Here is a 13,130-nt window from a genome sequence, read left to right on the forward strand (position 1 = left end):
AGGCCAAGTTGGACACAGGGGCTTGGAGCAAGCTGCTCTAGTGGAAGGTGTCCCTGCCTGTGGCAGGGGTTGGAGCTGGATGAGCTTTAAGGTCCCTTCAACACAAACAAGTCTGGGATTCTACAATATTGGAGATATTCAAAAGCCACCTGGACACAGGCCAGGACAACTGGCTTGAGGTGGCCCTTCTTGAGCAACGGGGTTTAGACCAGATGACCTCCCAGGTTCTCTTCCAAGCCCAACCCTGCTATGGTATTCCTGCCTTAGTGAACTGCATACCTGTTGTGTATGAGGATTCCTACTGGTTACTGCAATAGTTATTGAACCTAATGGTTACTGTAAAAAGCCTGAGTAAATGCCCATTAGTTCCATTTCAATGCCATTCACATAACACTGAAATGCTTTCAAAAGACAAAAATCCAGAGCTGTGAGTAATTGACCACTGGTGTGAACAGGAGACATCCATACATGACTAATGCACAACCCTTTCCTTTGTAATACAGGATGTTTTGACACTGGGTATTTATTCACTAGGGATGAGAATCAGATCACCACATCCTTTCACACAGGTAATCACACTTCTGCCCACTGGCGACACACCTTTAATTTGACTGCAAAGGTAAACAGGAGACTAAAGTCTCTTTGAACTTCAGTTTATTTAAGTTTAGCATTTTTGAGATGGTGAACACCACCTTCCTTCCACTAAAGAAAAAACCCACTTTATCTCCAACTTGATGGGGAGAGGAATTAGTGCAACACCACTGCTTTGGAAAATGCTACCTACATGGGCCATGCATGCAAATCCCAAGACTGGAGATACATTAATCACACACAGTGCATCTTCCAAGTACTGCTAGCAACACTTAACATCAGATCAAACCAATACTGCAAGGAATAACTCATGAGATATGGGAAAACTTCAGTGGATCCTTCTTTGTGGGAAAGTATTGATACAAAAGGCTCTACCTTTCCTCTACCAGGAGCTACTTGGTCTATGATATGCATAGAGAAAAACAGAACCATGACTATACATCTTCTAGTATACATCCAAAATTCAATAATTTGAATCTTATTATCATTAGAATTTGGTGCCAGGGACAAAAAGAACATAAATTTGAAGGAGAAAGTAATTTTCCTACCCTACTCCAGTATGGAATAGACCTTCATACCATTTATCACACTTAGAAAATAATAAACTTCAGCTGCTGTTATTATTACAGCAGAACAAATTTTTCTTGTACTATGTGCATTGAAAACCCATAATTACACAACCGTTAGACAATGACAAGTGCTTAGACAACTCTGAGTACTTCCAAGGTATCCCAGGCAGTCAAATTGCTCTGTTTCAAGTCAAGAAACATAAGAAAATAGGTGGTTCTGTGACGGCACAGATTGCTGCTGGCAGATCAGAAAATGATCACCCATGGAGAGCAGTAAGTCAGCTCTTCGGTGCAAGCTTCTCTCTGAAGGAGAGATCCCCAGGGATGGCTGATTATTTTAAACTGCTGGGGCACTCATGACACAGGGAACCACTGCAGGTACTGCAGCAAAGTGACATTTAGCAAGAGCCAAAGATCAGGCGGTGTGTAGGAAATCTGCATTTTTAATCTGAAGGTGAAGCAAGGAGATAGGAGAAGAAGTGAAGACAAAAATACTCCTCTTGCTAATGAGCTTTCTTGCCTTGTGGGTGAACTCGTGCCAGACACAACTAAAGGGAATCAGTATTTTAAGTTACAACAGATCAAAACAGATTACAGCATGAAATTTATTTTCAGGATGAGGAATATCCCTGTCATCTGTAAAAACACATATGGTAACTTTGAGGGGGGTTTGGTTTTTCTTAATGTAAGGTGTGAATTTCCCTGTAAAACCACATATGCACTACAAGGATAGATGTACTGTCCCCTTCCTGCCTTTCAACAGTCCCTCCTTAAGCATAGCTTGTGAACATGCTGAGAGCACAGACTTCACTGACAAGACATTAGTTTTCACAGGCCAATGATTTTTGTTTCACTCCAAACACATTTACCTGCCAAAGGCCAAGTTCTCAGTTGGCATGAACCAACGCAGCTCCTTGCCTCAGCCCCCTTACTTCCATTTGCAGGCTTTATTTAAGGTTCAGATGATAGCTTCACATATGCCTCTCCCTCTCTCCATATGAACCCTGCTCAGTAGTTAGAGGAAATGCTCACCTCTAGAAGCTCATCACCAATATGCATCCTTCCATCTCGGCCTGCGGGTCCATCTGGATTGATACCAACTACAAAGATGCTCATACGAGAGCGGTCCTTGTTGCCAGCAAGACTCAGTCCGAGCCCATTTTTGTCTTTCTCAAGCTCAATGATGTGCAGCTCTCCTGGTAGATCTGCATATCTTTGCCTGATTTTTTCTAGAAAGATCAAACACAAAATGAGTTGTAACATAAAGTAGCTTACATGCAGATGTTCAAGAACGCATACAAATATGCTTCATAGCATCATGGACTGGTTCGGGTTGGAAGGGACCTTAAAGATCATACAGTTCCAAATCCCTGCCACAGGAAGGGACTTGTTAGCATTTAGTCTTTGCTAACAGAGGTCTTGCCAGCACAGACTCTTAAAATACCATTTGTTGCCTCTATCACTCATACAGCGAAATGCAGCATTCTTTAGAAAGGAGGGAAAACAAGGGAATTCCAGAGATACCACAATCTTACCTTACAAAAACTATCAATTTCAGGAAAGTCATAAAATTAGAACTGGTTAATTAACCACTGTGGGAAACTGAAATGCCTACACTGCAAATATACTGCAAACTCCCATCTCAAGGTACAGTACTTTGCTTCTTTCTGGTGACTCAGGAATATGCTTACCATGCTCTGCTTAACATTATGAGCTACTGCACAGACATTACTCAAAGCAGATGTCAGTGATGATGCATATGAATGATTACATTTTTAAATGCAGCCTCACTTGGTATTAAGGTAGTTATTTGTCTTTCATCTCCATTTTAAGCATTTCTGTGACAGACCGCAATATACTTGCAAAGTTATTTGGAGCACATTGCATGTCTGTGGATGCTGACAGTTTAATCTGAATGTCTTTTCACCACTGGCACATAAACATCTAACATCATAACTACTGCTTGTGAGGGTTAATCACAGCAAGGGTAATTTGTTTTCTGTCTGACTGTCCTTTGCAGATTTAAAGCCAGCTTCATAAACCCACCTGCACCCAATGCTTCATCTGGGCCTCACATGAAAACAGGCAGATTAAAGTATTTTGCTGTGGCTCGATGTCACCTCTAGTACTGAGCTCAAGGTGAAAGAAACTGCTGCATTATGCAGTAAAAGGAGAAATAAGAGATATTATATGTTCAACCATACCCCCGAGTCAGCAGCAGTTGCTAGATCAATATTAGCTACTACTATTCTACCAGGGAAGCAAATTTTAGTAGTATGATTAAACCACTATAGTGAATGTTCCCATGACAACAAGGAAGAGGGGAAAGAGCTGGGGAAGGTGAGAAGGAATCCACTAAAAGTGAACAAAAACTGCTGAGAAGACAGGTGATGAAGCGTTCCTTCCACAGCCCCTGTGCAGGCTGCCAGGGTGATTTAGCCAAACTTGGGTCCATCTTTGTAGTTCTCTTCTCTGAGGGTCCTTCTTAAGCAATCCTTCCAGCTGCAGCCCCCCCTCATGCCTCAGCAGAGACCACTGGGCCAAGGGGAGCAGTCTTCTATCTCTAATCCCGAAAGCATTACTTATGCTCAGAGCAATACAGAGAAGAACAAGCTTTCCCATCCCTGTATTTATAGGCTGTCATTTTCCTGCTGTGCTCAAAATCCTCAGTGGCCTCGAGCCTGAGCCTAAACTCCTGGGGGCCTGTAGTAAGGGTGAGGTATTATCCCTGGAAAGCTGTAAAGCCCTACAGAGGTCTGCACAAAATCAGAATATCATAAAAAATTAGAAAACTCATTTGTTACTATCAATTATATGCCCAAACGACTCATATAAGTGCATTCCATAGTGATCCATGTAGCTGCATAGTTCTTTGATATATTTCTTAACTCATGGGGTCAAAATGTACCTAGAGGTGTGATTTGCTACTTGAATTTGGGAAGTGTATGCAGTACGCAGGATACCTCCTGCCAAAAATCAGCAAGTGAAGAAAGGCTTCTGAAAGTACAGCAGATACAAGCACATACGCAGCTTGCTCCAAGCCCCTGTGTCCAACCTGGCCTTGAACACTGCCAGGGATGGGGCAGCCACAGCTTCTCTGGGCACCCTGGGCCAGCGCCTCAGCACCCTCACAGGGAAGAGCTTCTTCCTTATATCTAATCTCAATCTCCCCTCTTTCAGTTCAATGTCATTCTTCCTTGTCCTATCATAACCATGCCCTTGTAAAAAGTCCCTCTCCAGATTTCTTACTTACAACAGAAGGAAATCTCTGTGTGGACTAAGCCCCCTTTAAATTATCACATTCTTTTATAAAGCAAGTATTTGAAAAGGCTGAGGTAACTGGAGTGGTAAAATAGTGGGAGACTACAGAGGAAACAACGAAGATGCTATGTGCCAAGCACCGCTTCCAGCCTGGCAGAACAGCACCGTTATCCAGGGCTGCCAGTGAAAACACAAGCATGTGCGTGCATGTTCATGCATGTAGGGACAAGCAGAGATACCCCTGCTTTTAAAACCAAGCCTCCCCTAGCAGGGCATGCTGCCTCCTTCCTGAACAACAGAAGGTTCTGGCTCTCACAAGCCCCACCTCCTGCAATTAAACACTTCCAAGGGCTGTCCTCACCAGCCAGCCTTGCAGTGTAAATGATAAGGCGCTATTCCCAGTGGTGTCGTTGCTTTACTCATCCAATCTGCATACAAATATCCTTTGGGCATCCAGCTGACTTCCTATAACATCGTAATCGTATTCTCAGTTTGCCTCTTAATAAGAATCTCATAAGATTATTTAAACAAGTATTTACTGCTTAAACAAACGTGCATCTAAGGCATCTTCTTTTTAATGCCTTTTTCAGCTGGTTTTTTCTCCCCTCCAGCTGGTATCACTTTTCAGTTCTCTGCTTAGCATTGGGGAGCCAGTTAGCATCTGCTTTTGCAAAGAATTCCATTATCTGCCTTCATTACCAGATACTTTACACAAGGCAATTGTAATTCTGTTGTTGCTGCATTACACATGGGACACGCCGTTTCTTGTTTTGGCACTACATGGAGTTGTTTCCACATTCGGTGACAATATGCCTATCACAACTTCTGCAAACATACCTCACCAACCATATTTAACCAGCTAAGGTTGCTCCAGTTTCTTTTAGGAATCAAATATAGATGTAATATGAAGTGAAAGCACAAGTGTACACTTCAGTGATCACTCCTGCAATAATATTTCCCAGTTATATTAGCAGACAATTACATTTCAAAGAGAAACCCTGGCAATGGAAGGAAACTGCTTTCAAACAATATACTATTATGCTGCTGCATGTTTCTCTGCTTCAGCCGCTATCCCTATTATATTAAACAGGGAGATAAAAGAAATAAATGGGGACAATATGGTCAGGATATTGGAGTTTGCATGATCTACTGTTGCAACAAATACACAATTTATCTGCATGGAAAAAACACATACCACTTCTCAGGAAGGCAAAAGGCTCTTTAAATTACAAAGGTATAAAAAGCACTTGCAAAGGGCTGAGGAGCCTGGTTCCCCAAACCGGAGGAAATCTGCCATTAAATGAGCTGAAAGAGAAAAGGTGTTTCTTTTGAAAGCGGTGTCTCTGCGTGATGCAAATTACAGTCCATCTAGGAAGGTAAAAAGAGGAAAGAAAAAGCTCTGGATGACTCAGCGAGGTGATTGGCTTTAGTACCAAACGCTCAACATTAAAACTGTCAAGGCAAAATACAGAGCAAAACCAGGAGAGAAACACCACAAAAAGAGATGCCAGGTGATATTTGTATATAGAAGGTGATACCGAGGATTTTACATCCCTCTTGTGTTACCTCAGATAACTATTAGCAGCATATGCTGGCTCTGGGGGACTTTACAATGGTCTCATTTATCAGCCCGTGTTCATTTCGGTGGGTTTGTTACCATTTTTATCGCACAGCACATAACACGGTTACAGTCTTAGCCTTTTCTGAGATTACTCTGCTCAGACAGCAGTGCTGCAGCACCACAACCACTGTTTTTCATCTAGGAACGACAGATATCAGAATGCAGCCAGCATCCACTAACGCACAGCCAACCTTGCATATCAAACAACTAATTCCCTTCTTGATTTCACTATAAGCATTAAAAAAACCTGATGTAGGAAGTCCCTTGAAAGCTCACCCTAGAGCTGTGAGGGCAGCACATCTAATTTCCTGATTACAATTTACAAGAACCTAAATCACCAGATTGGAGGGACCATAATTGAACAAATGGGGTTTAGAATTCTCACACTACTAATAATAGAATAAGCTTATTGTTTTAATCTTCGCACCAGTCCTCTATTCAGCTCCAAGGAGGCAGACAGTTCTTCAAAGCCGATCTCAAAAGCGATGCACTTGCCTGTTTTCATAAGCTTTAAACTGAAAAATAGAGAGAATTTCCATAATGCTTTCTTAAATTCCATAAAGTCATTCCCATTCTTCTCTCAGTGATCAGCATGCATGAGAAAAATAGGGAAGCTGTACTCAAAGCTGGCAAATATAAATGGAAGAGCCGGAGATCGTGTTATGACCAGTCCACCTCGCTCAGCTGGTGGTGAGAGGACAGAATCTGCTGAGGCTCACATCTTCATCGACGCTGTTATCTCCAAACACCCCTGCGGTGGGATGGGGCTGCTATGGATTCCCCATCTGATCCAGAAAGTCAGCATCCCTGGAATCTCCCTTTGGCAGCACTTTGCTTCACGTACGCCATTTGGAAGTCATTTGCCAAAACCGAAGCAATGGTTTTCAGAGGAAAATAAACCTCAGCATTTCTATTCTTCTTTGGCATCCTTCACTTAATGCTCCTGCTCCCTAGCCCAAGTCTGCCACATACAAGGAAGAAAAAAGCTCCATGGCTGTCACTCTCCCCTTCCTCCCCAAGGTACTGTGAGCCAAATATTATAACATTACTTTTAAGTACTTGAGGGAGAGAGCATGCACAAGGTGCCACGCAGACAAAGCCTTCTCTAGCTGAACAGCTAAATTGGAGGCTTTCATACTCTCACAAATACAACTCACCTAAGCTCAAGTGAAAAAGAAGCATGCATTAAACTCTCCTGAGTCGATATTCTTACCCTAACCTGAAGACTGTCTCTTCTTTTCTCTTTGTGTGAAGGATTTGGGCTATTATTTGGGATCTCCAAGCTTCTTCTCTTCTAACTGGCCCCCTTCAGCTCAGGCTCCCATTCTGCTCCTCTCATGCCATGCAACAATTGCAGCAGCTTCTCAGCTCGCACAAGAAAACTTTCCTTCTCCTCCAATGCTCTCCTTAAATCCCACTTGTTCCTCACATCACTCCTTCTACAGCGGAAGGTGAAAATTTCTGCTAGTGATTTTTAACTAATCCAGGATGAAGAATATAATGAGAGTCTCCACAATCCACTTCAAGTACCATTTCATTTTGTTCCTGTGAGCAAGTGACATTTAGAAACAGTTATCATTAGGTTTTTTCTTCTTATAATCAAGGAATTGTCACACCTGAAGACAACAGCAGAGAGAAAAGCGACTTTTAGCCCTGGCTGAAAAGCAGGGTAACTGCATCTCCAATGCTTGCACCATCTCCCGTCAACACTTTGAAGAAATGGGCTTCTTGCCACCCATTTCTGTCCTTATTTCAGGCCCAAAGGTTCATTCTAAAGCTGCAGTTTTGTTACACAACATTTATGTTCTCGGAGGAAGAGATACTGTGTTTTTCTGTTTTAATTAAACAACAAGGACACGATGAGTTCATTCATACCGATGTTTATCTGAGATCTTTAACACTTCTAAAAGGAGATTTAGCGAGAATGTGGTAAGCACAGCATCCTGATGCTCACAATTGCTGATTATAAGGGAACCTGCCCTCCCCTGAACACAATGCTTCCACTCATTTGCCTTTCAAATGACTCATTAGCCCTCATCAAAGCACTTGCTTTTCCTCAGAAGTGACCTCCTCTAGGTGCTGTGATCTTGCAATCAGTCACTCCAGTGGAGCACTGATGCTGAGCTCAGAGTGCCTCTGCACTGTGATCCCACAGTCTTACAGGCTTTGGAGGAAAGGACTGGCAAAAGCTGCCCATGTGCTTCTTCCCTGCTGCCCCAAGACTGATAAACCAGCTGGTTCCTCTAGATTGGAGACACACCAAATGGACTAGCTGTTGGAGCATCATACTGCCACTAGTTGATTAAATATAGTCAAAGAGGCACAAAGACATTTTTGTTTTGATAAAATCCTCTATGAGGATACAAAGAATTATGTGCAAAAATATATCACATCATGGTTGACGTTTGGGCCCCAAAAAGGCCCAACTGGAGGCATTTTGAACTAGTTAGATCCTTAAAATGTGGGGTTGCTTCAAAAGACAGCTGCTGTAGACCTCATTTTTAAGCTGTTGAAAAGATAACTGAGAAAAAGCCCATATAAAATACTCTACTGTATAATGTTGCAGTATATTGCATATATTATATAGTATATAGTATATACTCAAGGCCAGGCCAGGCTGGACAGAGCTTGGAGCAAGCTGCTCTAGTGGAAGGTGTCCCTGCCCATGCAGGGGGTTGGAACTGGATGAGCTTTAAGGTCCCTTCCAACCCAAATCATTCTAGGATTCTAGGATATTACATTGTACAGTGCAGCTTAAGTCATCTAAGGCCAAAACACCACAGTCTTCAGAGCTTCCCATTCCACTTGGTAGAGATGGCACAGAGCAGCACACAGATAAGGCTCAGCTATCACAGCTGCCAGGCTCATGCATGCTACACCTCCCAAAAGGAAAGCAGTCTTGCTCCTGCTCTGCTGAGGCTTGCTAACATGGTTCCCTGGGAAGCTAGGATACATTAAGAGGATAAGAACATTAGAAAACACTGATTTCCATCTGCAAAGTCGAAAGGAAATTTGAAATGGCTCAACCCACAGTGGTTGCAATTCTGCCCTGCTGCACGGTGGCTATGACCCAGCATCAGCGTGTCCATCACACGTCAGGGATCTGTAAGGATACCTGATGTGCACACACAAAAACAGATTCGCAGATGCTGTGACAGACAACGTTTTAATGACTCATTTTACATGTAGTTTCACAATTGAGGAGCTACTCTTCCTGGTGGGAGCAGGTTTTCTGGTTTGGTCCTGATGATATTGAGCTGCCAGGATCTATAATCCATTCCCTACGTTTGTATTTGAAAGCTGCTCATTCATTTGATGGAAGTGCAAGAGTGTCTGAAACCAAAGAATATTGGGGAATTCTAGTCCATTGCTTTTCTGCTTGGTCTCAACACGAACAAGGGAATATTGTGAACATTTAAGTTCTTCCTCCCTTGACAGGAATACAATGCAAAGTGATCAGACAGTGTTTCATCTTTAAATAATGATGTTCCCACAAAATGACCGGCACAGTAATTATCTTGGAATCTTTCTGCACTGAGTCTAATTAAAGAGAACGGCATCAGACCATTGTCAGAAACTGAAAGTTTGTTACCTAATGAAGGCTTTCAGGGGCCCAAGCATCACCTTCCCAGTGATATAAGGAAAAAACTCTTCCTGTGAGGGTGCTGAGGCGCTGGCACAGGGTGCCCAGAGAAGCTGTGGCTGCCCCATCCCTGGCAGTGTTCAAGGACAGGTTGGACACAGGGGCTTGGAGCAAGCTGCTCTAGTGGAAGGGGTCCCTGCCCGTGGCAGGGGCTTAAAAATGGATGAGCTTTACATTCCCTCCAATCCAAACCAGCCTGGGATTCTATAATAAGTAACTGTAAGAGGCAGCACAGAAGATGCCCCTCAGAAGCCAAAGTGATGAGAGATTTCTCACGTAGTGATTTGCTCTTAATTAAGAGCCTGCAATGAGAGCCTGAACCTCCTCCATCTCTGGGGAAACAGGATGAGAGAATGGAAAGACTTTTGGACATAGGAACTAAATGATCTTTAAGGTCCCTTCAACCCAAACCATCCTATGTTTCTATGTTTAATAAAGACTTTTTGTCCAGCAAATATAACCTGCACTGATGAGCCCAAAGATGCTACAGAAGATTCTTAAAGGAAGATCTCCAGGGGAATTGCCACCATTTGTGTAATGTGGAAAAAATACAACTTTAAAGTTTCAAATAAAATCAAACCACTTGCACTAAGAAGCCTAAAAAGAACAAGGACCTGGTTGTGGAAGAGCAGGTGAAGAGGAGAAAATGATACTGTGCAGCTGGGATAAGAGGTAGTGGAGAGGATGCATGACGAGTGTCACCTAACATGATCCCTTGCTTTGTGCCATGGCAGCACAGCCTTGCAATGCAACAAAGCTACATAACATTAGTTTGACTTGACAATGACTAAATTTAAGTTTCAGATTAAACCCCTGCTGCAGTAGCTGAAGTTTGCTTGTACAGCAGGTTTTAAATAAGCTGTGACAGTGATTAAAAAGACTAAAGTTGGATGAGGCACCTGAGACTGTGAAGCCCAGGAAAATGCCCACAGAGCTGGAAAATACTGGGCAAGCCTTAAGAGCCGGGAGGCCCAGGGAAGGTAGATCATGCTCAGCTAACTCCAGCTGTGATTTAATTCAGCGGCGATCTTAATGATAAATTTTAATAGTCTTTCATATTTTTAGGTTTTAGGTTTTCATTATTTGACTCAAGATTGATACTACAAACCCACACCTATCTACAACAAGATTGTATTTACATTGAATGCTCCTTCTTTAGGCCAACTGTGGTGATAAAATGCTCAAAAAGTATTGAAGGAAATATAAAATTTTATTATACATCTGTTGAAATGCTCAAGATTTATCAGGTGTCAGATATAGTGAACAACATTTCTTTTCTACTATATATTTTGCCTAACAATATATCCTGTTTGTATTTGGACAGAAATTAGAATGCAATTAAAATATAAGCAACAGCTTTGTAATAAAAATATTGCATATAAATATGCCAATTATGATTAATGTCAGAGAAATGGTTTTCATTGAAATGTTCTCATTTAAACCTGGGATGTTAAACAAGAGCTTTGTTATTCTCACAGTAGATAATGGAGGTTCTATGGTGATCAAAACCATTTTTAAATGGCCTAATTTCCACTTTGCCAAAGATTTCCTTTTGTCTGTCTTTGGGCCTTCACCAACACCTACTTAACGATAAACACTGCGCAATGACCTCGGAGGAGGTTCTGCCATCACACCATGGCCACAAACACTTCCCTAATTTTCCAACTGACAACTCTCAACTTCACACTCCTGCCTTTCATGCGTGGAGCAGAAAAGAAAAATATCCTTTTTCAGCTCCTAACAAGTTGTTCAAGTTTGAGAAGCTATTTTCATTCCCCCTGAATTAAGTTGAATAAGCTGTAGAGAGAATAGGTCTTTGTTTCAGGCTGCCGAAGGAAAAGTCAAAAGCTGGATTTTTACTACAATCACTTCTGGGTCCAGGTTTCTCCCAATTCTCTGGGTGCACACATACTTTCCCTCAATAGACTTTTCATTTAAATTATGCTAATAGGTTAGAGCGTGCTCAGATCTTTAGATTGCCATTTAAAACTTACAGCGCGTGTTACAAGCAGAAAATGTCTGATTTAAAAGAAGTGAAAATCCAACTTAAATTAAAAAAAGCAGTTTGACATTAAAAGATGCATATCCAACTTTGAGAGGCCGTAAGGTGATAGCGTGTACTCCCCTTAGAGAACCTGATAAGAACAACAGGGCCAGCCCACCCCGTACTTCCCCATATCACGCAATGCTCCTACAGAGCCAAGACATATCAAAAGAGTAAGTCTGGGCTGATTCTAGGTTCTGGCTTTTTTTGAGCTATCAAATTGCACTTGAGTCATGTTCAAGCTTTTTACAACATCAAGCAATGCTTAGAGGCTTTGTTTGTTTAAGTATAAACCCGAGTTTCCCAATGAATTGCCTTTGATTGCTGAAGTAAAATGAAAAATGACTGCAACACCCGGCAATGCTGCAGTCTACCTATTCCCGTGCCTTACAACAAAACAAATACATACCTAACCCTTCACTTTAAAGCCTCTTCTATTAATAAAAGTCAATAATAATTATATACTACTATATCTATACTATATGCTACTATATCTGTATCTTCAACTATGATGTACATATCCTGTTTATGATGTCTAATGTATTAATCATAGTTCTACATGTAAAACAGGTACACAAGCTAATTGTGTACCAGTGGGTAACTGTAGGCTTCAAGTCCAAAAGAGACCTGCAACTCAGAACACAAAAACCTACTCCCACATCTCTGAAGGAAGTTCCTGATGCACAGCTTGGCTCTCTCATGATTAAGAGAGTACCACTGGCAACCTCTGGGAACATTAACCCACAGGAACCCTTTCCCAAGCCAGCCACTGAGCTGCAAGTCTCAGCCAAGAGCCAATGCATTGCTGCACTCCCGTCTTTAGCACAGCCCCACTTTCTCTCCCATTTCAGGAGAAGCAGATTGCAGCTTCCCTTTATGTGCTTTGGCTTCTCTTCAACCTGGTCCAGCTGGCAGTGTTGTGCAGAGCAGTATGTGCACCGCCCATGTCTTCATCACTTGCTTCACACTCAGCCTGCACACTTCATTGCCGAGGTGGAACCTTAGCTCAAGCTGTATCCCAAAGTGAAGACCTTTTCCAGCCTTATGGAAGAGAAAATGAAAGAAAGGAACCCACGGCACAGCACTCTAATTTTAGATCGTGGGTTCAGCCCACAAGAAGTCCCTTCAGTGAAGTGGAGCAGAAGGACAATCCTTCCTCCCTCCTATGTACGTCACCAACCCACCCGAAAACCGTTCCCCTTTAATGGTGGAGCAGTTTTCTGCTGAGTGAGTTGAACGAGCTGAGGAAGGGAAGAGCAACAAGCACCCAAGCACCACAAACAACTGAGTAAATGGGAGCAGAGCCAGGCAAATGGTGCTCCCTCTTTTGGCTCACAGATCATCTCATACTGTGGAAGAGCATCAGCCTGAGAGATAGAGTACTAGAGGATGACAAAGTAA

General features: G+C 42.4%; 1 protein-coding gene across 1 annotated transcript in view; it reads right to left on the reverse strand.

The window, feature by feature from the left end:
* Window positions 1-13,130, reverse strand: part of PATJ (PATJ crumbs cell polarity complex component) — a gene marked incomplete at its 3' end in the record, with an annotated part of 154,871 nt that overhangs the window by 56,888 nt on the left and 84,853 nt on the right. Inside the window, exon 28 of the mRNA XM_080623239.1 lies at window positions 2,193-2,389. Coding sequence (XP_080479365.1) covers window positions 2,193-2,389 — 197 coding nt within the window. The remainder of the gene's footprint in view (window positions 1-2,192; window positions 2,390-13,130) is intronic.

The sequence above is a fragment of the Psittacula echo genome (genome assembly GCF_963264785.1).
Source record: "Psittacula echo genome assembly, chromosome: 7".
NCBI lineage: Eukaryota > Metazoa > Chordata > Aves > Psittaciformes > Psittacidae > Psittacula > Psittacula echo.